At 38.1% G+C, this 26,675-nt stretch overlaps 1 protein-coding gene across 3 annotated transcripts in view; it reads right to left on the bottom strand.

The window, feature by feature from the left end:
- Positions 1-26,675, bottom strand: part of ACER3 (alkaline ceramidase 3) — a 148,481-nt gene that overhangs the window by 46,619 nt on the left and 75,187 nt on the right. For all 3 annotated transcript variants that reach the window (XM_081543173.1, XM_081543174.1, XM_081543176.1), the window contains 3 exons: positions 8,474-8,526; positions 5,596-5,677; positions 3,093-3,128 (listed from right to left, as the gene is read on the bottom strand). In XM_081543173.1, coding sequence (XP_081399299.1) covers positions 3,093-3,128; positions 5,596-5,677; positions 8,474-8,526 — 171 coding nt within the window. The remainder of the gene's footprint in view (positions 1-3,092; positions 3,129-5,595; positions 5,678-8,473; positions 8,527-26,675) is intronic.

Below are 26,675 nucleotides of genomic sequence, written 5' to 3'. Positions count from 1 at the left end.
GCTAATCTGGTTAGCAAGACAATCATCCTTGTTGTGACAGGTACTTGACATTTTTACTATCACTACTATCCGGGCTTCCCTTGTAGCTCAGTAGGTAATGAATCTGCCTGCAATGCAGGAGACCTGGGTTTGATTTCTGGGTTAGGAAGATCCCCTGGAGGAGCAAATGGCAACCCACTCCAGGATTCTTGCCTGGAGAACCCCATGGACAGAACAGCCTAGTGGGCTACAGTCTACGGGGTTGCAAGAGTCGGACATGACTGAGTGAATAAGCACACACACATCATTACTATCACTACTTCTACTCTAGCTCAACTCAAATCTCTTTGAGAAGCTTTCCCTGATCATCATAGGCAGAAATTTATGCATGTCGTCTTACATTTTACTAAGCACTTTTAGTATCACACAGTATTATTATGCTTATTGCCTTGTGCTTTGCATTATCTTATATTAATTATTTTTATATAATCTTTATGAAATAGTACATATCTTTGTTTTAAACATTTTACAGCTAAAGATATTGGAGAAGACAATATTGGAGAGTACAGCAAGAAATTTGTTGATGGATAATAAAATGGCAAGATATTGAGATTCTGAACTTTAAGAAATCAAAGTGGTAAGGAATAAAGACCTCAGCCTTAAGTCAGAGTTCTTTTAGATTAAACCACATTGCTTTGCTTTCTTTTTCCATTACTTTTAAGATTTTGAAAAATCTTGTCACAAATTCCAAAACAATTTTTCCACTTACAAATTCCAAAGCAATTTTTCTAAGTTTCTACAAATAAAAACATCAACAGTTATATGAAAGAAAAATACTCTAAACTTTGACAAGTAGAAGATGCTCAGAATAAGGTCTCTTTTCTTAAAAATTATAATTCAGAAGATAATTAGGGATAGGTTTTTTTAAAAGCCATAAACAGAAAGTATCAATTCTAATTACTTAACAGATCAGCATAGGATACTCTAGATCAGACATCTGAGGCTAAATTCTCTTTAAATAAATACAAAGTAGCAAGGAATACTACTGTATCAAAACAGTGAGCCCTCTTCAGTACAAAGAAAGCAATTATTTAGCTACATACAATAAGTATATTTTGTAATTCTATTTTGAGTCATCTAAGTAGACAGACTGTGTCCTTGCCTGCATTAGTACTTCTTTTACATGTTTCTTATGAAAGGTACATACTACAAATACATTTTTACAAGTTAATTATCCTGATCAGATAGTGAGTTCTGAGACCAACAGCCACGTAGTATATTAATACTAGTTAACATTTACTGAGTGTTTACATGCTAAGGTTTAAATGCATTATTTCATTTAAACTTAGACAACTTTAGGTGATTATTATACCAACTTTAGAGATGCAGTCTATTGAGCTTAAGAGCAGAGACCTCATTATTTCACTCACTAGTATATCTCCTGTGCCTAGCACAGCACCTGGTATACTGAAGGTACTTAAAAAGTGTTTGTTGAATAATGAGGAAACCAAAGCTCAAAAAAGTTAAGTAACTTACACAGTGAGTGCAACGACTAGTTTGAATCCAGGTGTGCCTGACTTTAGGGCCTAAGTCTGCGCTCTGCTGCCTCTTTATTCCCAACATCAGGCTCAGAATTTGGTCCTTAGAAAGTATACAGCAAACCTCTAACGAATAGACAAATGAATCCCTACCTTCAGATTGCTAACCCACTTTATCTAGCATTCCTCTACTTCTTCATTTCCCTATCCTGATTTTTAATCTCTAAGCCTAGGATATTAGTCATAATTATAAGTTTTCATCCTTCCTATCAGCATACACAGGTATCTATTTATCTTCCCTATACACAGAGAAGAAAATATTATCGGAAAAACACAGGAAATTACAGCATGGAAAGTTATATGAATAGTTTGTACCTTTTACTACAAAACACAGTACCAAAAAGTAAAAGAAGAGAAAACTGAGTGGTCAAAAACTTAGAAAAATTAACTCAAAATTTTCAAGTAAGAAGTTTATAAAAACTGAAGTGTTCTTCACATAAACTTACTTTATTTTTGTACTGTGTTAATAAATATTTCTAATAAAGGGATAAATACATAATGACATCACTTCAAGTTATAACAAACAGGAAAGTGAGAATGCCCCCCTCCCAATAGCATCTATGTTATTTAGTACATTTACCTTCAGTTGGCATGTGTGAAAAACCTAGGTACAATAATGAGGATTTGGAATTTATTTCTTTAAAAAACATATTTCAGATGATTATTGTCTAGTTTTAGTTTAAAAGGTTACAGAAACATTTATTTTTTAACATAAACACAAAATATTCTAAGAGCATAATGCCTCTAATCCTCCTGGAATATGTACTTCCTCGCTTATTTATGTATCTCTCTCTATCGTGCTTTGTTAAAAGAATAGTGACAGGAGTCAAACAAATCTAGTTAGAATCCTGGCTCTGCCCCTTAATAACTGTGTAACCATGGGGCAAATTACCTAATATCTCTGAGCTTCTTTCCCGTAAAATGTAGAAAATAATCCGTAATTTTTAGGACTGCAGTGGAGATTAAAGTCTATGTAGTAATGAGTGTAGTGACAGGGACATCATACCACTCAATAAACAATAGCTCTCTTTATTAAGGGTCTCATACTTATTTTACTCTAGTTTCATTCTAGGATGCACATAAGTTACTATTTCTTATACGAAAGTTTCTTATGTTTGTTTCCCTTGATATAAATAACCTCCCAATTTATATATGTTAGACTGAAAATTTCTTGAGTATTTTCCCCATATCTTTTCTAGAAGATAATGTCATAAAAAAGACTGTTTACATGTGCATGTGAATAATATTTCCTGTTTTTTTGTGCTTATAAGAGCAATGCTGCACTTGCATGATTGTTTACCAACAGCTAGTGGAGCCCGGGCATTGAATGTTCTTGCTATTTCTATTTTGCTTACACCTCCTATAGGAACTTGTCTGCAATCTGTTTTAAACACTGTTCTTTCCTAGAGCATCCACCATGTCATTTCCATAAGTTGTATATGCATATAATATACTAGAAAAGGAAAATACAAAGCAGGTTAAGTAATACAATGTGTAATAATTTTCAAAAATTACCTGATGGAATATAGGCTCCTTTACCTTAAGGTAAACCTGAAAAAGATTAAAAGAAATAGATGTGAAAGAAGTGCCTTATGAAGGGGAAAGAAAACCTATACCTACTACTTTGAAAATCTCATACATCTCTGGCTTCCCCAGTCTTGCTTCCTAGATCTGACTCGAGCCATGTAAAACCAATCAGATTACGTGGCTTGCCACAAAAGGGCTATTACCTACAGGTATGTCTGCACCAGTGCTACCTTCATCACGTTGTTGTCGTTTAGTCACTAAATTGTGTCCAACTGTTGCGACCCCAGGAACTGTAGCCCGCCAGGCTCCTCTGTCCATGGGATTTCTCAGGCAAGAATACTGGAGTGGGTTGCCATTTCCTTCTTAAAGGAATCTTCCCAAATCAGGGATTGAACCTGTATTTCCTGTACCTCAGGCAGATTCTTTACCGCTCAGTCACTAGGGAAGCCCGAGCTTCTTCAAGGTAAACTAAATGTTTCACAGCTGTTGTGGATTACTCTGGCCTCTTGGCCACTGCATGAGCATCAGGGAGAAGCACAGATGCATGAATACTCATGAAACCTGAAGAGGTTATGCTGACAACCCCTGCAGCAGATCTCTTTCACAATAGCAAGAACACTGGACTTAACAGTAAAATTTCAAACTGCCACTTACTTGCTACATGTCTGAGCAAGTCATTTAACCAAAAGACTCATTTTTCCTTATCTGGATAATGGGAATAATAATAGTTAGCAATAATTAGCCAAAATATGCGCAAGTCTCTAGCACATAATATGTGCTAATAAGTGAAAACATTTAAAATAAATTTCTTGTCCTTTCTTCTGCTTCCAAAAATCTCTAAGGCATTCACTGAGAAACATTTTCAGTTACACAGATTAGTTTCAGGCTCCAATGTCATGTGGGTGATTAAGTTCAATGCCCACTTATTGCATGCGTTTATTGCCCTGCAAGAGTACACCTTTAAAAAGACAAAATTTAAATCACAAATCTGAAATGACTCCTATCACTTACAAGACAAAGTCCAAATTTCAAAGCCTTCCATGACCTTGCTCTAGCCTTTCTGTCTGGCCTTATTCCTATCTTCCTGTCTCTTTCTCATCCTAGGCTCCAAAAAGTATACTGCTACCCCAAAGAGGATAGCTTCATGCTTCTGTATCTTTAAACATGCCATGCTTCACTGTGTTAGCAAATGCCCCTGCTGGTAAACACTCATCTTTTAAGATTCAGCTCAAATTATACCTCTTTCTTGAAGTCTTTTCTGGGGTTTTTTCTGCTTAGCAGAATCCACCACTCATCCTTCTTTCTACCAGCAGTGTATAAACGTTATGGCATTTATTAGTTTATTTGTTTCTCTCCCCGACAAGGCAATAATCTTTTTGGCAGAAAGGACCATTCTTATACATCTCTATAGCCTCATTTAATGTACTGCTGATCTCATAAATTTTATGTAATTTTACAATTTGCTAGAGAACTTCTTATTCCTGTAGGAAGTTCCTTCATTACAAGAGTAGATTATTTCCTTTAAGCAACCAGAAAGTTTTAATAGTAAGATATGTATGAAACATTTATATATGTATAACTCTAAACTCAATAACACAGAATGTTTTTAAACTCTGAAATTTGCTATTTCAAAATACTAATTTCCCTTTACATAATTTCAGATTCTCACTGTTAGTAACAGAAGAAATGCACAAGGGCAAGGTTCTTCAAAGACTTTTTTTTAAGGCAAAAGAGTTATTCTTACTATGTACCAGATATTAATTTTTACAACTAATATGAAATGTATGTTTATTACTATTTTCATTTTACAAATGAGGAAATTCCAAGAAGTAACTTGTCCAAAGTCCCATAGTTATTAAGTAACAGAGTATTTAGTGGGTCCTTAACCAAGACAAGCAACTTAGACCATGAGCAGATTTTGTAGGAAACATAATGAGTAGGTTTGAATCACAGGGCAGGGGTAAATATTGAGGTTCCTGATACTAGTGCTATCTAAGGCTTAAGCTGTGGATTTGGTAGTTGTCAGGTTATAGGTAGTACTAGAAATGTGGGAACAGATGAACTGGCACACAGATCAGAAGTGATCAGCTATCTCAACCTATTTGGAAAAGTTCAGGCATATTCAAATAGTCAACAGTAGGCCCTACAGAGCAGACCCAATTTCTTTTTTTAACAAATAGGAGGTAATACATTCACCCATGAGGAAAAGTTAATCATTAATTGCTTTCATTGCTACTGAATATCTGCCTTTTGACTTTTCCCACTTCCTGTAAAAAAAAAAAAAACAGGTTTAAAAAAAAATTGTTTCAACTTTTTGTTGAGAAATAAGACCTAAATAGAAAACAAAGAAGCAATATCTATAAGGGAGTTTCCTGTAGAAATATTTCAGTTTGAATAGCATGAAGCAAACACTAGAAGCAAAATGTGCCAAACTCCATAAATGGCAGTTCACATGCTTAATCTTAATGCTTAGAAATAAAATATGACTTACTATGGTTACTATTAAACTGAAGAGAACTAAGGTAAAAAGCAGATGGTAGTTTACAGAGTTCTTCATCTTAAAACATTCAAACCTTAAAAAGAAAAAAAAAGAGAGAAATTTGTTTTAGAATATAAAACTAGGAAAACAAACAGAATGCTGTTTTGCCATGTGTATACATGCCCTGGGTATAGTGGTGCCTGTTATTTCCTCCCAACCACACACTCATCTTAGAGAACCCATACTGCCTACAGCCTCCAAGAGGCTGTGGGGATCAGGAGCAGACACCTGACTTCAACTGAGGGAAGAAAGCAGTCATCTTCTACTCTCCCTTTATTACATTACTCATCTGGATACTTTAAATTATCTGCTCTCAACTTTGTCTCATGCAGGTACAGATGTATCAGGATATTAGTTTATCAATGCTCTTACTTTTTCTTTCAATAAATGTAGTTTTGACAGAAAAGACAGATCAACAATGTAAAGGAGAGCACAGACCTTAGTCTCAGTCTTAAGAATAGGTTTCAGAAAACAGTGGCTAGAATTTCCTTGTTTTTGATCTTAGGTTTTCTAAGTGCCCAAATCTGCATTGTCACAGATGGGCTGATGACGTATTTTTCTAGATTGGGGTAGCAAACCACAGTGCAAAAACCAGTTTCTCAACCTGACTTTGTAAATAAAATGTACTGGAATACTGTCACACCCATTGGTTTATAGCTTATCTGTGGCTACTTTTATGTTACAATAGCAAAAGTTGAAGACTTTTGCAGGGACCACAGGCCCAGAGAGCCTAAAATAATTACTTCTGGTTATTTATAGAAAAAGTTTCTGATGAGTTCTTTTTAGTAATATATTTTTTCAAACTATTTTTAATTTTTTAAAAGTTTATTTATTTGTTCAGTTCAGTTCAGTCCAGTCGCTCAGTCGTGTCCGACTCTGTGACCCCATGGACTGCAGCATGCCAGGCTTCCCTGTCCATCACCAACTCCCGGAGCTGGCTCAAACTCATGTCCATCAAGTCGGTGATGCCATCCAGCCATCTCATCCTGTCATTCCCTTCTTTTCCTGCCTTCAATCTTTCCCAGCATCAGGATCTTTTCCAAGGAGTCAGTTCTTCCCATCAGTTGGCCAAAGTATTGGAGCTTCAGCTTCAGCTTCAGCATCAGTCCGTCCAGTGAATATTCAGGGCTGATTTTCTTTAGGATGGACTGGTTTGATCTTGTGGTCCAAGGGACTCTCAAAAGTCTTCTCCAACACCACAATTCAAAAGCATCAGTTCTTCGGCGCTCAGTTTTCTTTATAGTCCAGCTCTCACATCTATACGTGACTACTGGAAAAACCATAGCTTTGACTGGACAGACCTCTGTCAGCAAAGTAATGTCTCTGCTTTTTAATATGCTGTCTAGGTTGGTCATAGTTGCTTTACAGAATCTTGTTGTTTTCTGTCAAACATCAACATGAATCAGCCATAGGTATACATATGCAAACTATTTTTATTTTTACATATCTCTTGATGAAGGTGAAGGAGGAGAGTGAAAAAGTTGGCTTAAAGCTCAACGTTCAGAAAACTAAGATCATGGCATCTGGTCCCATCACTCCATGGGAAATAGATGGGGAAACAGTGGAAACAGTGTCAGACTTTATTTTTTTGGGCTCCAGAATCACTGCTGATGGTGACTGCAGCCATGAAATTAAGAGACGCTTACTCCTTGGAAGGAAGGTTATGGCCAACCTAGATAGCATATTTAAAAGCAGAGACGTTACTTTGCCAACAAAAGTCCGTCTAGTCAAGGCTATGGTTTTTCCAGTGGTCAGGTATGGATGTGAGAGTTGGACGGTGAAGAAGGCTGAGTGCCGCAGAATTGATGCTTTTGAGCTGTGGTGTTGGAGAAGACTCTTGAGAGTCCCTTGGACTGCAAGAAGATCCAATCAATCCATCCTAAAAGAGATCAATCCTGGGTGTTCATTGGAAGGTCTGATGTTGAAGCTGAAACTCCAATACTTTGGCCACCTCATGCGAAGGGTTGACTCATTGGAAAAGACCCTAATGCTGGGTAGGATTGGGGGTGGGAGGAGAAGGGGACGACAGAGGATGAGATGGTTGGATGGCATCACTGACTCGATGAACATGGGTTTGGGTAGACTCTGGGAGTTGGTGATGGACAGAGAGGCCTGGCGTGCTGCAATTCATGGGGTCGCAAAGAGTCGGACACGACTGAGCAACTGAACTGAACTGAGAAGAAGATATTCTTGAGCTAGCAATGATGATCAGGTTGAAAAGAATCAGATAACCATCACATAAGAGGTTCAGACAAGTTTGAAGTATTAAGACTAGGGAACAGAAGGTATACTTTAAAAGTTAAGTTTATTAAACTTGTAAGTTATTAACTGCATGACCTTAAGCAAGTCATTTCAGCATAAGCTCTGCTTATATTTTTAGATAAAATGGGGACAATATATATTTATCTTGTACAACTGTGAAAATTTAGAGATGACTTGGTGCCCTGCATAATTCAAGGTACAAAGTAGAAAAATGTTACGGATTTTGGATAATATATTTGGATAACATATATGGATAAATGTTATACTTAAAACATTTATTTTTTTATATATTCATAACTCAAGGAAAGGCAAACTGTGCAATTTAAGTCAATTTTAAGTCATGTTCTATCTAAATTGGCTATAAGGTTTTGAGATCACACAAATTCATAAACAATGTTAGTATAACTTCCAAGAAATTATACTCTGTATTAAAACCACAAAAGTTATAATCTTCTACACTGTTTTAATCTCCCAGTAATATAACTGCATTAGTTATGTTAATTCCCTATGAAACAAACATGAATTTTAAAATATATCAAGTAAATGAATTTTAAACATAAATACTTACATGCAGTATACAAATATACAACAGCTGTAGATCATTGGGAGTTCATCCAATAGCTAAAAGAAACAGAGAGTTAATAGGACTTGAATACTGTGGAGCTGCAATGATTTATTCAAATCCAAAATAAAACACCAGAATGACTAAAATGGTCACCTCTTATTATCTATTTTACTAAGTCTCATATATTTATCGTCATCTAATTTATTCTCAGCGTGTATATTTAATTATTGTTTTTGAACAAATGAACTTATCTAGCCATCTGTCTGTCTTAATGTACACACTTAAGTATGATGCCTGACTCACTGGTCAGCTTGGATCATTCAGCATCATAAACTATCATAACATGCCTCCATCAAGGACTGATGTCTACCATATACAGGTGATAGGTCCTGTGAGTATTCTTTTGCATTTTTTTCTTCATCCTATAGCACCTAAGATAAATAAAATGGTTGGATGGCATCACTGACTCAACGGACATGAGTTTGAGCAAGCTCCAGGAGATGGGACAGGGAAGCCTGGCATGCTGCAGTCCATGGGGTTGCAAAGAGTCAGACATGACTGAGCAACTGAACAACCACTCATATGTATAAGAAGAGGTAGTACAATACAGTATACTAATGCATATATATGGAATTTGAAAGATGGTAACGATAACCCTATATGCGAGACAGAATAAGAGACACAGATGCATAGAACAGTCTTATGGACTATGAGGGAGAAGGTGAGGGTGGGACTTTCTGGGACAATAGCATTGAAACATGTATATTATCATATGTGAAACAAAACACCATTCCAGGTTCGACGCATGAGACAAATGCTCAGGGCTGGGGCAATGGGATGACCCAGAGGGATGGGATGGGGAGGGAGGTGGGAGGGGGGTTCAGGATGGGGAACACATGTAAACCCATGGCTGATTCATGTCAATGTATGGCAAAAACCACTACAATATTGTAAACTAATTAGCCCCCAACTAAAATAAATAAATTTATTAAAAAAAAAAAAAGAAGAGGTAGTAATGGCTGGGGAAGTCAGTTAACGTAGGTGACATCGAAGTATGTCTCTGAAAAATAATATTATTATTAGCAATAATAACAACTATAGCTACTATATATTAAACTACAAGCTGGACAGTGTCCAGCTAAGTGTTATGATAGTTATTTCTTTTTTTTGGGGGGGGTTGTATTTCTAAGCCTTAAACTAATCCTTAAACCAATCCTATAGAATTTATTCACTAGCTATGCATTTAATGAACTCTGTAATAATATACTACTATGCGCTAGGCAACATGTTAGGAACTGAGGATATGAAGAAAACAAGACATAATCACATAATTGCCCTCAGGGAATTCACAGTCTATTGAGGTAGAGGGAATGAAAAATAAGTGATTAAATACATGGCAAACATTTCCAAAAAAGAAGCAAAAGAAGCCAGAAAAGGTGGTGGCAGGAAATGAAGTGAGATGGCAGAGAAAGGTATTCTAGGGAGAAGGAAGAGAATTTATGCAAAGTGATATAGTCTAGTAAATTGTTGGAATTATGAAAATGATGGCATTTGTGCAAGGTATTATGATTAAATGTTTCACATTCATTATTTCATTTAATCTGCACAATCCTAAGGTAGGAATTATTATCTATAGTCCAAAATGAAAACACTGAGGCTTAGATGGTTTAAGCAACATTTCGAAGATCAAAATGGTAGTAAGTAACAGGACCAGATTTTGAAGGGACTCTTTTACATTATGCTGCCTCCAAAACCTTTCACTTGAGTCACCTTTAAATGTTCAAAAACACTGGTATAATACAATGACAAGCTGCAGGTAAATCGACCACCAGTTTTACGAAAATTCCTTTATTTATTTTAAATAAAAGTTTTGAACCAGGATCTACTAACTTTACATTAAACATCTAAATGGGTCTTTTGTATTTCCATTTTAATTTTTAAATTTTTCATTCCAATTCTGTGAAAAATGTATTCTGTTAGGGATTGCACTGAATCTATAGATCACCTTGGGCAGTATGGTCATTTTAACAATACTCTTTCTTCCAATCTAAGAACATGGTATATCTTTCTACCTGCTTGAGTCATCTTCAGTTTCTTTCATCATGGTCTTATAGTTTTTGAGTACAGGTCTTTTGCCTCTGTGAAGTGAAGTGAAGTGACAGTCACTTAGTCGTGTCTGACTCTTTGCGACCCCATGGTCTATACAGTCCAGTGGTTCTACAGACCACTGGAGTGGGTAGCCGTTCCCTTCTCCAGGGGATCTACCCAACCCAGGGATCGAACCCAGGTCTGTAGCACTGCAGGTGGATTCTTTACCAGCTGAGTCACCAGGAAAGCTTTGCCTCTGTAGATAGGTTTATTTCTAGGTATTTTATTCTTTTTGATGTGATGATAAACGGGATTATCTCAATTTCTCTTTCTGATATTTCTTTGTTAGTGCATAGAAATGCAACAGATTTCTATACATTAATTCTGTATCCTGCAACTTTATCAGATTCATTGATGAGCTCTGATAGTTTTCTGATGTTGCTTTAGGATTTTCTATGTAAACATCCTATCATCTGCAAACAGTCAACATGTGATTTTTAAGGGGACACAATTCAGTTCAAGCACTGTGGTAGTGTGTTTTGTAATATAAATTTTATTATTATTCAGGTATGGTGAAGCCAATAGATCAGGAGATGACTGCCACTGGAAAGGAATCTCCTGGTGTTCCACTGGTTAGGACTCTGCACTACCAGTGCTGGGGCCTGACTTAGCTCCCTGGTCGGGGAGCTAAGATTCTGCAAGCCTCGTGGCAAGGCCAAAAACAAGCAAACAAACAAACAAAAATAGGAGGTGAAAATTAAGGGGAAACTTTCCCCCTTCAAAAAGAAAAAGAAGGAAAAGATAGTTTGCTATTCACAGTTCCCAAGAGAGAACTGCCTTGCCATGCAGAACAGCAGAGGGAAGCACCAGGTCAGTCAGGAGGCAGAAGGAGCAAGAGGAAAGGATGGGCAAGAACCTTTATAGCCGTTTCCGTAAGAAATGCAAGGCAAGGGAAGGTAAACAGGCTTAGAATTGACAAATTTGAATAACTTCAAGGGGCTCTGGGATATAGGAGTTATCTCTAGTTATCTGGTTGTTGTTGTTACTGTTCAGTTGCCTAGTTCAACTCTTTCCAACCCCACGGACTGCAGCATGCTAGGCCTCCCTGTCCCTCACCATCTTCCAGTTTGCTTAAGTTCATGTTCATTACATCAGTGATGTCATCCAGCCATCTCATCCTCTGAAGCCCTCTTCTCCTTCTGCCCTCAATCTTTCCCAGCATCAGGGACTTTTCCAATGAGTCGGCTGTGTGCCTCAAATAACCAAAATACTGGAGCTTCAGCTTTAGCATCAGTCCTTCCAGTGAATATTCAGGGTTGATCTCCCTTAAGATAGACTGGTTTGATCTCCCTGCTGTCCAAGGGACTTTCAGGAGTCTTCTCCAGCACCACAGTTGGAAGGCATCAATTCTTTGGCATTCTGCCTTCCTTATGGTCCAGCTCTCACAACTATATGCGACTACTGGAAAGACTACACGGACCTTTGTCAGCAGGGCAATGTCTCTGCTTTTCAACACAATGTCTAGGTTTGTTATCGCTTTCCTGCAAAGAAACTATTGTCTTCTGATTTCACGGCTGGCAATGTCAGATATCTGGCACTAAAATGATTAGGGCAGAGAAATACTGCCTCCTGGAGTGTAAGAGGTAGTTTAGAGAATGGATTCTGAATTGGTTAATTTGCATATAAAAGGCATAGTTCAGGCTGAGTTGTTTGCTATATCTAAGAACTGGCTATCCCTTGTATATTCATGGGCCAGAGCATCAAGAATACAGAAGATAATAAAGTTGTTGTGAACTGAATGCTTGTGTCAAACACAAATTCATATGCTGAAGGTCTAACCCCCAATCTGATGGTATTTGGAGATGAGTCTTTTGGGAGGTAATCAGGGTTAGATGAGGTCATGAGGGCAGGGCCCTCATGATGGAATTAATGTCCTTCTAAGAAGAGACACCAGAAAAGTAGCAAGAAGGTGGCTGACTGCAAGCCAGGAAGAGAGCTCTCTCACCAGATCTTATCATGCTGATACCCTGATAAAAATCTATAGTTTAAACCATCTAATCTATGGTATTTTGTAATGGCAGTCTGAGATGACAAGTACAGTAGTAAATATGTGGTGTCAGATCAAGTATGTGTGGAGAATGCTCTGAAGGGAAAAAGATAAGAGTATTTCTATATCACTGACAAAAGGCTGATGGGGGAGGCAGGGACATCAATTAGGAACCAGTTACAGGAAATCTGGGTTGGAGATGATGGATTAAAGCAGAGGCAGATGGAGAGAGCCAGAGGTAGATGTATTCAAGAGTTATTATACAGAAGTTGAATCAAGAGGTTTTAGAGTTTGTAGAGGTGAGAAAAGCAGGAGAAATTAGAAATGAATCACAGGTTTTTGGTTTGGGTTTTGGATGTAAGGTGGTTTCGTTCACTGAGATAGGGAGCAAAGGAGAAAGAAGGGTAGTATTTATTTATAACCAGAACATCTGCTGTTGACATTATAAAGTCTGATATTGCTTACATTACTACCTAACATTTAAGCTATTTTTATTTTTGTATTATAAACAAAGTTATAAGTGAACAAACATTTTTCTTTGGTTTTAGTTTCTAGGATAAATATAATTATTTTTACTTAGGAGAAATACATGAATATTCTTTTACTAGCATTTTTCCACTAACATCAAATATATTACATGCTCAGTACAGAATACATGGAAATAGCAGAAGAACACAAAGAAAAAATACCTTCAATTTTACCCTCCCCAGGATTATCAGTAACTGTATATATCAGTTAGTGAAAGCATAAAAGAATGAGTTGAATGAGTGAATAGACGAAAAGAAAATCTGGAAGAAGTCTCCTAAAAACTTAAAGCTCCTACAATCATCAACACAAGATAAAGTCCTAAAGTAAAGGAAACAAAACAAAATGTGGGTCCTAATCTTGTCCATAACTTCTCATCAGATAACTTTCCCTCTCTTGGGCTACTCTTCCATTTCTAAAATTTACAAATTTGGACTAAGTTTCAAAAATCTCTTTTAATATTAAGGTTCTATGATTCTAAATTTTTGGTTGGTATTTTTCACCCCTTATGTGAAGGCCATCTGCCCACACCTATTATCTCTACCCCTTCTCTATGATGCTGTCCTTAATCTTACTCCCAAACGTACTTCTCTTGACTGGCTGCCACAAAAACATGACACAATGATCAGGGGGAAGGAGTCAGTATAAGCCTGCACAAGGGTACACACAATTCAATACTACTTATAGGAATGAATCACTAACCATGGATCAAGAATGGTGGTTCAAACATTCTGACTGACTGAAGAAAAAGTAAGGAAACTAACATTTATTAGACACTTAATTAACAGATCCTATGATGGTCCTTTCATATGCCAATCAACTGATCCTCATAATACTCCTACAGGTATCACTGGACCCATTAGACAGATGAGAAAATTAAGGTTCAGCAAGATTAAGTGGCATGACTATGCTTAAATAGCCAGTAAAATGGGTAGAATCAGAACTGGAACCCAGTGTAGCAGCCACCTAGGAACAATAAATCTAATGAAAATATCACTCTAGCTCTAAAGCATTCTTAATACAGAACTGTCAATATTTGCTTCTGCTCAGTTTGGGCAGGAATGAAAAACAGGCCTCCACTTTCTCTATAGCTACAACAAACTAAGTTCAGGCTGGTGAAATGGTTTGCTGACCACCAGAGGCAGATATGTGGCAACTCTGCCGTTTTTTACTTTGCTTCAGCGATCGTGCCTAACAAATAACAGCCTAACATTGTGGAGCCAAATTTATCCTGGAAGGAGACAAGACAGGGAGAACTTGCAGTGAATATTCATAATCATTTTATGTTTAGATTAAGAAAATGGAGAAGCTATTTAAACAAATCCTTCAATATTGATGACTCCTCCTTCCTCCTCAATAATTGGTAAAATGGGTCATATTTCATATTTCATTTCTGCCCAGTCAGGTAAGGACATAAAATCACAATAGTGTAGAAAAAGGGCAAATGAAATAAGGCATATGTAAAATTTGTCCATGAAGTTGATAAAATAGTATGATAATAATGACAAAACATAGTGCCAAAGATCTCAGGTTCAAAGGAGATCTTGTCCATCCAAATGCGATGTTATCTTGGTGACAATCTTGCCAACAACTAAGTTTACCAGCAAATCAAAGTGTGTCCCACCTCTGTTCGAAATACAGGTTAAAATAATGGCTCACAGAGGATAAAGTCCATGAGGTTTTGACGGGCCTGTGGTCAGTTCCCTAAACCACATCTCCTTCCACTTAGTTCAATGCCTGCTCTGAGCAGGTACTCAATAACGTAACAAATGCTAGCTGTTATTACTGCTAGCGCTGTCACCATCATCACCACATCCATCCTCCCATTGCACGGCTACAACCATAATGTATCAGTACTGCTTTCAGCGCTCTGAGAAGCCAAACCTACTCACAACTGTGGGTTCCAGTTGGCCTGGCAAATTCCTATTCATCTTTGACAATTTAACTCAAACAAGTGTCGGAATCTTTTGTGTGAAATCCCTTTTCTGACCTCCCCGCCCTAACAATCACTTTCTATAGCACCCTGTATATACTTTCATCATTTCATTTACAAGCATATTATCTTCAATCCTAGAACATAGATTTCTTGAAAGAAGGATTATATATATAATCTTTAGCTGCGCATACCTGTTAGCTAGGTATCAAAAAAATTTTTTTAAACTAATGAAAGTGTCTGTCCAGCCTATGCTTGAGAACCTCCAAGGACACAGGACTCAAGATTTTCTAAGGTAGCCCTTACTATCTACTGGCTAAGAAAATTCTTCCTTATGTTGAGCAAGATGGCTCAATCTTTAACCTCACTAGAACCACATAGAATAAACCTGGTCCTCCTTGTATCAGCCTTAAACACTGATTTGTAAAACATTTATGTTGTGGTACATGTAAGACCCAAGGGATAAGTACACCAAGGCTAACTAGATAGTCCTTGGTCCTTGGTAACTCATATTCTGATACAGACGTCAGACACATAAATATAAATAAAATAACATGGATAAGGGCAGTAATACAGATGTATGAAGCGTGTTATAAAAGAACACATGACGGGTACAAATCTCACCCTGGGGCCACGGAAGGCTTCCTAGAGGAGCTACCACTTTGCCTGAGAGTTTAAAAGACAAACTGGAATAGTCCACAAGAGAGAGGCCAGACATCAACAAATGCAAAGGATGGAGAGAAAGCCTGGTTCATACAGCTGAGTGGAGGTAACTGAGCATGTCTTCTCTTCTTCAGGCTAAACATTCCCAGTTCCTTCCTCAGGCATCATGACTAGACTTTCAGTTCTTTCACCATTCTGGGGTCTCTCATTTGAATACATAGCCAGGTCAGGTCTTAGAACTGGATGCAATATTCCTATCAGTACACAGCTAGGGAGCCTATACATTACCCCCACCCCCAACTCAGATACCTAGTCCTGCCTGATATCCTGTCTCAGCACACTGACCCAGTTATTTCCTCATGTGTCGAAGACACACGCACTAACTTCCAGGGTAAACATTTTAGGAACAATGGACAGCAGGAATGATCCTTGAGATTTTAAATTTTATCCAAGTCTTAGAAAACGTGTTAAGGGAATGTCAGAGAATACTGCATGCAAAGATTTAGACTAGAAGTTTTTTAATTGTTCTGGTCATATGTTGCTCTATTAAAAAACCACCTCAAAACTCAGCAGCTTAAGATAGCAATATTTACTTTGCTCATTCATATGCATTTAAAGCAGAGTTGAGAGAGGACAGTCCATCTCTACTTCACTCAGTGTGAGCTGGGATAGCCTAAAGGCTCGGAGCTGGAATCATCCAAAGATTTGCTCACTCAAATTTCTGGCAGTTGATGCTGGCTGAAGTCTGGGGATTTCAGGTGAGGTAGCAAAGACATCTATATTTGGCTCTTGCAAGTGGCTTCTTTACAATATGGTAAATATGGTGCTGGGTTCTAAGAGTAAGCATCCCAGGAAGACTAGGCAGAAGCTGTATTGCTTTCTGTGACTCAATCTTAGGTGTCACACAGCTTTGAATCTGCTGTAGTCACAGTCTTTCCCAGTATTCAAGGGCAACAAACAAAGATTCCATCTCTTGAGGAGAGTCAATGTTACCTTGTAAGAAAAGCAGGTGGGATGGGATATATGGGTGTGAACATCTTTGGAAAATATGATAATCTTGCCATGTAAATAAAACTCAATGCTGAGTTAAATATCTGTAATATTAGAAGGCAGTCTGCTTTAGGATGAAAGGTATTCTGACTGGTTTGTTAGTATTATTATTCCTCCAAAGCACCTCTAGAGTCTTTTAAGGTCTCGTCTTTAAAACAAACATAAACATGAATTTTCCTTATCACAAAAGTACCTCATATTTATTGCAGAAAATTTGCTAAACCCAGAAATGCAGAGAGAAAAAAAATAGTTGCCTGTAAACCCATAGACTAGGAATTTCTATAATTTAATATTTCCATGTAACTTTTATCATTCACTTGTGAGATTAACTAAATGGGTTCTTAAACTAAGGCAGAAGTAGTAAAAACAGGGAGAGTTAGGCAGATCTAGGTATACTTCAAAAATGAAATCAGAAGGACAAATTGAACGTGAGAGATAAGGAAAAGAAAGAAATCAGGGACGACTCTAGGTTTTTGGCTTCAGCAAATGGGTGAGTGAGGGCATCACAGGGGAACACCAGGGAGGTACAGTTATGGGAAAAGAAATAAAGAATTATGTATTGCTCATATTAAAGATTGAGATGTCTATGATATGTCAAACATGCTTGGATACAAAAATCTATAGCTAAGAGGTGAGATCAGAACTGAGTGTAGATGTTTTGAATCATCAGTGTATAGATCACATTCAAAGATATGAGATTATATAAGATCACCTAGGAGAGAATACAGAGAAGATTGCTGTTGTTCAGTTGCTGAGTGATGTCCAACTCTTTGCGACCCCATAGACTGTAGCATGCCAGGCTCCTCTGTGCATGGGATTTACCAGGCAAGAATACTGGCCTGGGTTGCTATTTCCTTCTCCTGGGGATCTTTCCAGACCAGGGAACGAACTCATGTCTCCTGCATTAGTAGGGAGATTCTTTAATACTGAGACACCAGGAAAGCCCACAGAGAAGGTAGCTCAGGGCAAAAGAGTGGCCAGTAAAGTAAGGAAGAAAGCTAGGGGAATTTCATTTTCCATAAGACAAGGAAAACCAGGAAGTCAAGACAACTGTTTCATGAAGAAAACACTGTATAGAATGCTCAGTTCAGTTCAGTTCAGTCGCTCAGTTGTATCTGACTCTCTGCAACATCATAGACTGCAGCACACCAGGCTTCCCTGTCCAACACCAACTCCCAGAGCTTGCTCAAACTCATGTCCATCGAATCGGTGATACCATCCAATCATCTCATCCTCTGTCGCCGCCTTCTCCTCCTACCTTCAATTTTTCCCAACATCAGGGTCTTTTCCAATGAGCCAGTTCTTCACATGAGGTAGCCAAAGTATTGGAGCTTCAGCATTAGTCCTTCCAATGATTTCCTTTAGGATTGACTGGTTTGATCTCCTTGCTGTCCAAGGGATGCTCAAGAGTCTTCTCCACACAGTTCAAAAGGATCAATTCTTCGGCGCTCAGCTTTCTTTACAGTCCAGCTCTCACATCCATACACGACTACTGGAAAAACCATAGCTTTGACTAGACGACCTCTGTCGCCAAAGTAATGTCTCTGCTTTTTCGTATGCTCTCTAGGTTGGTCATAGCTTTTCTTCCAAGGAGCAAGTGTCTTTAAATTTCATGGCTGCGCAATTTTGGAGACCAAGAAAAGAAAGTCTGTCACTGCTTCCATTGTTTCCCCATCTATCTGCCATGAAGTGATGGGACTGGATGACATAATCTGTGTTTTTTGAATGTTGAGCTTTAAGCCAACTTTTTTACTCTACTCTTTCATTCTCATCAAGAGGCTCTTTAGTTCCTCTTCTCTTTCTGCCATAAGGGTGGGGTCATCTGCATATCTGAGGTTATTGATATTTCTCCCAGCAATCTTGATTCCAGCTTGTGTTTTATCCAGTCTGACATTTCGTATGATGTACTCTGCATATAAGTTAAATAAGCAGCGTGACAATATACAGCCTTGACGTACCCCTTTCCCAATTTGGAACCAGTGTGTTGTTCCATGTCCGGTTGTAACTGTTGCTTCTTGACCTGCATACAGATTTCTCAGGAGGCAGGTAAGGTGGTCTGGTATTCCCATCTCTTCAAGAATTGTCCAGTTTGTTGTGATCCACACATTCAAAGATTTTAGTGTAGTCAATGAAACAGAAGTAGATGTTTTTAAGGAACTCTCTTGCTTTTTTGATGATCCAACAGATGTTGGCAATTTGATCTCTGGTTCCTCTGCCCTTTCTAAATCCAGCTTGAACATCTGAAAGTTCTCAGTTCACATACTGTTGAAGCCTAGTTTGGAGAATTTTGAACATTTTGCTAGCATGTGAGATGAGTGTAATTGTGTGGTAGTTTGAACATTCTTTGGCATTGCCTTCTTTTGGGATTGGAATGAAAACTGACCTTTTTCAGTCCTGTGGCCACTGCCGAGTTTTCCAAATTTGCTGGCATATTAAGTGCAGCACTTTCATATCACAATCTTTTAGGATTTGAAATAGCTCAGCTGGAATTTCATCATCTCCGTTGGCTTTGTTCATAGTTATGATTCCTAAGGCCCACTTGACTTCGCACTCCAGGATGTCTGGCTCTAGGTGAGTGATCACACTATCGTGGTTATCTGGGTCATGAAGATCTTTTTTTGCATAGTTCTGTGTATTCTTGCCACCTCTTCTTAATATCTTCTGCTTCTGTTAGGTCCATACCGTTTCTGTCCTTTATTGTGCCCATCTTTGCATGAAATGTTCCCTTGGTATCTCTAATTTTCTTGAAGAGATCTCTGCTGCTGCTGCTGCTAAGTAGCTTCAGTCGTGTCCGACTCTGTGCGATCCCATAGACGGCAGCCCACCAGGCTCCACCATCCCTGGGATTCTCCAGGCAAGAATACTGGAGTGGGTTGCCATTTCCTTCTCCAGTGCATGAAAGGGAAAAGTGAAAGTGAAGTCGCTCAGTCGTGTCCGACTCTTCGCGACCCCATGGACTGTAGCCTATCAGGCTCCTCTGTCCATAGGATTTTCCAGGCAAGAGTACTGGAGTGGGGTGCCATTGCCTTCTCCCGAAGAGATCTCTAGTCTTTCTCATTCTATTGCTTTCCTCTATTTCTTTGCACTGATCACTGAAGAAGGCTTTCTTATCTCTCCTTGCTATTCTTTGGAACTCTGAGCTCAGATGGGTATATCTTTCCTTTTCTCGTTTGCCTTTCGCTTCTCCTCTTTTCTCAGCTATTTGTGTGGCCTCCTCAGACAAGCATTTTGCCTTTTTGCATTTCTTCTTCTTGGGGATGGTTATGATCACTGCCTCCTGTATAGAATGCTACTGAGAGGTCAAATAAGGTGATAAAAATGTATACTGAATCTGGCAAAATGAAGGTCACTGTTGACCTTGGTAACAGCAATTTCTGTGAAGTGAAGGGAAGAGATGCTTAACTGGGATGGGAGGGAAATAGAGAGAGGTGAGTAGAGTGAAGAAAAGACCCTAATGCTGGGAAAATTTGAAGGAAGGAGGAAAAGAGGATGACAGAGGTTGAGATGGTTAGATTGTATTACTGACTTGATGGATATGAGTTTGAGTGAACTCTGGGAGTTGGTGATGGACAGGGAAGCCTGGCTTGCTACAGTCCATGGGGTCGCAAAGAGTCGGACATGACTGAGCAACTGAACTGAACTGAGTAGAGAGAGGAGAAAATCAAGTGGTTCTGATGTGATAAGGAACTGAACAGTGACTCAGTAGCTAGAGTTTTACACAAGGTTGATGGAGGAGTAATTTTTAAAAACACAGCAACTATTTGAGCATGTTTGATGCAGAAGGCAGTGACTGAATGTAGTGACTTTCTAAAGACTGTGGCAGAGCAAGAGACTGGGGTGGGTATGGAACTACAGGAGTGAAGTCTTTGAGTGGGAGGGGATAAATTCAGAGCCCCAGGAAGGTGACACTGGCCTTTGACAGGTTTGGTATAGTTTTTCCATAGTAATAGGAGGAAGAAGGTGATGATAGAAAGATGAGGGAATTCTTGACTGATTCTATCTATATTTTCAATGAAATACTGAAGAAGATATCAGCAAGGAGCACAGGGTAGGAGGCAAAAGAGACGTAAAAAGAAATCTAAAAAAAGAAACAGGTATGAAATAATGGTTCTGGGAGGTGAAATTATGAGGGAAATGTAATTGCACTGCTTTGTGACATTCAGTGCTTATTTGCAATTTCTATTTAATAATTTAAAAGTGAGGTCACTCAACAAAAAGATGTGACTTCTATGAGCAATACTTAGCTACGCAGTTTAGGCACATAGTAGGCAGGTAATTGAGCTTGATCTGGGCTAAATATTACTCAAAAAGCAAGAGGTAAGGACTTTAAGGATATCTATATGGGTGGGTGAGAATTACTATAATTGGGGGCCACAGATTACAAACTTTGTAAAAAGAGGAAAGAAGAGAGACAAAATGTACTTCTTTCCATTCTTTTCATTATTATTTATAAAATTGATATCATATTACACAAAGTTTTACATCTTTATAATATTTTCCCATCTAAACAGTCTACAAAAATATTACTTTAGTTTAGGTATATCACAGCATATTTAGCAACTGTTAAATTGTTGTTTTCTTTTTGTTTGGCCACGTCTCACAGCCTGTGGGGTCTTAGTTCTCCAACCAGGGATTAACCCAGGTGTCGACAGTGAAAGTGCTGAGCCCTATAACCACTGGGCGGCCAGGGAATTCCAAAAAATCTTCCTAATCTTAAACATTTAGGTCATTTAAAATTCTTTATCACATGTGATGCTGTGATAAATATCTTTCTGAAACATCTTTTCTCTGTCTCTGATTACTTTCTTAGGAAGCAATTCTAGGAGTGCAATTACTGGGTCAAAGTGTATGTCCATTGTTTTTCTGTTTAAAGTACTATACAAATAATTTTCTTCTCCCTGAACCATCTGAGTCAGCCAGTGACATGAGGCTCCACAACTCCAAAGTACTTTAGTGCACATTTCCTACAAGTATCTTCACTCAAGAGTATATGCCTTGATTAAAAGGAATTTAGCACAGGAATGCAAAGTTGGTTTGACATATGAAAATAAATCAACATACTAGACCACACTAATATAATAAAGAAGAAAAATCACATGATCATTTCAAGAGACACAGAAAAAAATCTGAAAATTCCAACACTTTTTCTTGATAAAAACGCTCAAACTAGGAATAGAAGGGAACTTTGTCAGCCTAATAAGGTTAATATTATAATTAATGGTGAAAACCTGAAAGCTTTCTTCTTAAGATCAGGAAGAAAACAAGAATGTCTGCTCTCTCCACTTCTATTCAACAGTGTCTAGGATACAAATGAATATATATGCAAAACAGAAACATATTCACAAATATAGAAAACAAACTTGTGGTTCCCAAAGAGAAGAGGAAGAGGGGAAGGACAATTAGAGTGTGGAATTAATAGACACAAACTACTACATATAAAATAGATAAGCAACAAAGATACATAGCATACCACAGCCATTATCTTGTAGTAATTTATAATGGAATATAATCTGTAAAAATAAGGAATCATTATGCTGTACATGTGAAACTAATATAATAATGTAAATTAACTATATTTCAATTAAAAATAAAACACTGTGCAAGAAGTCCTAGTCAGGGCAGTTAAGCAAGAAAAATAAGTGAAAGGCATTCAATTGCTAAGGAAGAGGTAAAACTATTTCTATTTACATATGACATGATCTTATATAGACAAAAAACCCAAACAAATCCATATACATATACACATAAAACTGTAAGAGGTAAAAACAAGTTCAAGAAGCCTGCAGGAATAGGAGCAATATGCAAAAATCATTGTTATTTCTATACAATAGGCATGAGAAATCAGAAAATGAAATTAAGAAAACAATTTCATTTATAGCATCAAAAAGAATATAATACCTATACAAAAGAAGTCAAGACTTGCACATAAACTATAAAACATCATTGAAAGAAATTTAAAAGACTTAAATAAGTGAGAAGATATCCTGTGTTCAAATATTGGAAGCCCTAATATAAAGATGGCAATACTTTCCAAAGTATGGATCTAATGCAATTTCTTTCAAAATCCCTTTTCATACTGTTCATGGGTTCTAAAGGCAAGACTACGGAAGTGGTTTGCCATTCCCTTCTCCAGCGGACCATGTTTTGTCAGAACTCTCCACCATGACCCGTCCGTCTTGGGTGGCCCTACATGGCATGGTACATAGTTTCATTGAATTAGACCAGGCTGTGGTCCATGTGATCAGATTGGTTAGTTTTCTGTGATTGTGATTTTCAGTCTGTCTGCCCTCTGATGGAGAAGGATGAGAGGCTTATGGAAGCTTCCTGATGGGAGAGACTGACTGAGGGGGAAACTGGGTCTTGTTCTGATGGCCACCATGCTCAGTAAATCTTTAATCCAATATTCTGTTGATGGGTGGGGCTATGTTCCTTCCCTGTTATTTACCTGGGGCCAAACTATGATGGAGGTAAAGAAGATAATGGCGACCTCCTTCAAAAGGTCCCATGTACATACTGCTACACTCAGTGCCCCCAACCCTGCAGCAGGCCACCACCAACCCACGCCTCCAACAGAGACAGTGAAGAAGAACTAACGAGCCTCTTGATGAAAGTGAAAGAGGAGAGTGAAAAAGTTGGCTTAAAACTCAACATTCAGAAAACTAAGATCATGGCATCTGGTCCCATCACTTCATGGCAGGTAGATGGGGAACAGTGGAAACAATGACAGACTATTTTGGGGGGCTCCAAAATCACTGCAGATGGTGACTGCAGCCATGAAATTAAAAGGCACTTGCTCCTTGGAAGAAAAGATATGACCAACCTAGACAGCATATAAAAGCAGAGACATTACTTTGCCAAAAAATGTCCTCTAGTCAAAGCTACTGGAGAAGGCAATGGCACTCCACTCCAGTACTCTTGCCTGGAAAATGCCATGGACGGAGGAGCCTGGTAGGCTGCAGTCCATGGGGTTGCTAAGAGTCGAACATGAATGAGCGACTTCACTTTCACTTTTCCCTTTCATGCACTGGAGAAGGAAATGGCAACCCACTCCAGTATTCTTGCCTGGAGAATCCCAGGGATGGTGGAGCCTGGTGAGCTGCCATCTATGGGGTCGCACACAGTCGGACATGACTGAAGCGACTTAAGCAGCAGTAGCAGCAGCAGTCAAAGCTACAGTTTTTCCAGTGGTCATGTACAGATGTGAGAGTTGGACTATAAAGAAAGCTGAGCGCCAAAGAATTGATGCTTTTGAACTGTGGTGGTGGAGAAGACCCTTGAGAGTCCCCTGGACTGCAAGAAGATCCAACCAATCCATCCTAAAGGAAATCAGTCCTGAATGTTCATTGGAAGGACTGATGCTGAAGCTGAAACTCCAATACTTTGGCAACCTGATGCAAAGAGCTGACTCACTGGAAAAGACCCTGGTGCTAGGAAAGATTGAAGGTGGGAGGACAAGGGGCAACAGAGGATGAGATGGCTGGACGGCATCACCGACTCAATGACATAAGTTTGAGTAAATTCCAGGAGTTGGTGATAGACAGGGAGGCCTGGCGTGCTGCAGTCCATGGGGTAGCTAAGAGTCAGACACAACTGAGCGACTGAACTGACTGACTGACTTTCAAAATCCCAACTAACTTTGCAGAAACTGATAAATGCCAGGGGCCCAAAATAGATTAAACAATTTTTAAAAAGAAAAATAAATTTGGAAGATTCACAGCTCCCAATTTCAAAATTTACTACAAATCTACATGAATCAAGGTACATATAGTTCAGTGGAATTGAACAAGAGTTGAATCAAGAGTCAAGAAATAAACTCATAAATTTATAATTGATTGATTTCGACAGGGGTGCCAAGAAAATTCAGTGGGGAAAGAATGGTCTTTTCAACAAACGACCTGAGACAACTGGGTATCCACATGCAGAATAAAGTTAGACAAGTAACTCACACCACATACAAAAATTTATTAAAAATGGACCAAAGACCTAAATATAAGAGCTACAACTACAAAGCTCTTAGAATAAGATATAGGTTTAAAGTTTTCATGACCTTGGATTAGGCAATGGTTCCTAGATATAATATCAAAAGCAACCAAAGGAAAAAATAGATAAAATGAACTTCAGCAAAATTGAGAACATTTTTTGCTTCAAAGGATGCTATTAACAAAATGAAAAAACAATGCATTATGGAGTAGGCAATGGCAACCTACTCCAGTATTCTTGCCTGGACAATCCCATGGACAGAGGAGCCTGGCGGGCTACAACTTGCTAGAGTCGGACACGACTGAGTGACTGAGCATGCTCGCATATATAAAAGAGGACACATCAACAGCACTTAGACAGCCAGAGAAATATTGAAAGAACACTTCCAGCCCTCCCAAAAGATCTCTGTGTGCTCATTTCCACTCACTGCCCCACAAAGAGAATCACTATCCTGACTTCTAAAACTATCGACTGATTTTGCAAGTTCTAGAATATCATATAATTGGAAGTACACAATATGTAATCTTTCATATAGGACTTGATTCACTCAGTGTTTGCATCCATGTGGTTGCATGCATTTAGAAGTTCATTTATATTATTACTGAGTAGTATTCCATTATATGAATGAACCAGAGTTTGTCTATTCACCTGTTGATGGACATTTACATTTGGACTATTTCTAGGTTTTACAGGTTTTGATTGTTATGAATAAAGCTGCTGTGAGCATTTAGGTATATATCATTGTGTGGACATAAACTTTAATTCCTCCTGGGTATATACTTAGGAATAGAATTGATGGGTATTTTAAAACCTTTAAAAGACTGGGCTTAGTATTAGCTTGTACATTGAATTTTTACATGTACTTGGAAAACTTCAAACAAATACAGAAATAGAACAGCAACAAATACTCATGTCCCCATCATCTAGCTTCAGTAATCAAGTCATGATGAATTTTGTTTCCTCTCTTCCACCCTGAAGTAGTTTAAAAGCAAATCCTATACCGGGATATTTTGTCATCTTTGTATCTTCAAAAAATAAAGACTTGTTTAACTTTTTTTTCCAAAAAAAAATAACAAAACAATGCATTAATGAAAGAAAATGTTACAAAACCATGTATTTGATAAGGGTCTAATATCTAGAATATATATAGCACTCTTACCATTTAATGACAAAAAGGCAAATAATCCAATTTTAAAATAGGCAAAAGGATATGAACAGATATGTTTTCTAAGAAGATACATGAATGGTCAATATGTAAAATGAAAAAATGCTCAACATCATTTATTACTGTTGTTGTTGTTTAGTTACTAAGTCGTGTCCAACTCTTTTGTGATCCCATGGACTGTAGCCCACCAGGCTCCTCTGTTCATGGGATTTCCCAAGCAATAATATTGGAACAGGTTGCCATTTTCTTCTCCAGCAGATCTTCCTGACCCAGTGACTGAACTGAACCTGCATCTCCTGCTTGGCAGGCGGATTATTTACCACAGAGCCACCAGAGAAGCGCTCATTTGTTATTAGGGAAATGCAAAACAAAACCACAATGAGATACTACTTCACACCCACTAGAATGACTCTAATTAAAAGGACAGACAATAACAAGTACTGGCAAGAATACGGAAAATTGCCAGCAGGAATGTATAATGGTATGGTCACGTAGAGAAACAGTCTTGCAGCTCCTCAAAAGGTTAAATATAGTTACCTACCATGTGACCCAGAAATTCCACTCCCAAGTATACGCCTAAGAGAACTGAAAACATACATCCACACAAAAACTTGTATGTGAACGCTGATAGCAGCATTATGTACAAAAACCAAAAACTCACAAACAACCCAAATATCCACTAATTAATAAACAGATAAACAAAATGTGCCATATCTAAACAATGGAATATTTTGGCCTAACTGAAAAAACTCAG

The sequence above is a fragment of the Giraffa tippelskirchi genome, chromosome 11 (assembly GCF_054371585.1).
Source record: "Giraffa tippelskirchi isolate mGirTip1 chromosome 11, T2T-mGirTip1v1.2.pri, whole genome shotgun sequence".
Taxonomy (NCBI): domain Eukaryota; kingdom Metazoa; phylum Chordata; class Mammalia; order Artiodactyla; family Giraffidae; genus Giraffa; species Giraffa tippelskirchi.
Note: the sequence above shows the minus strand (reverse complement) of the source record. Positions and strands in the feature narration are given on the sequence as shown.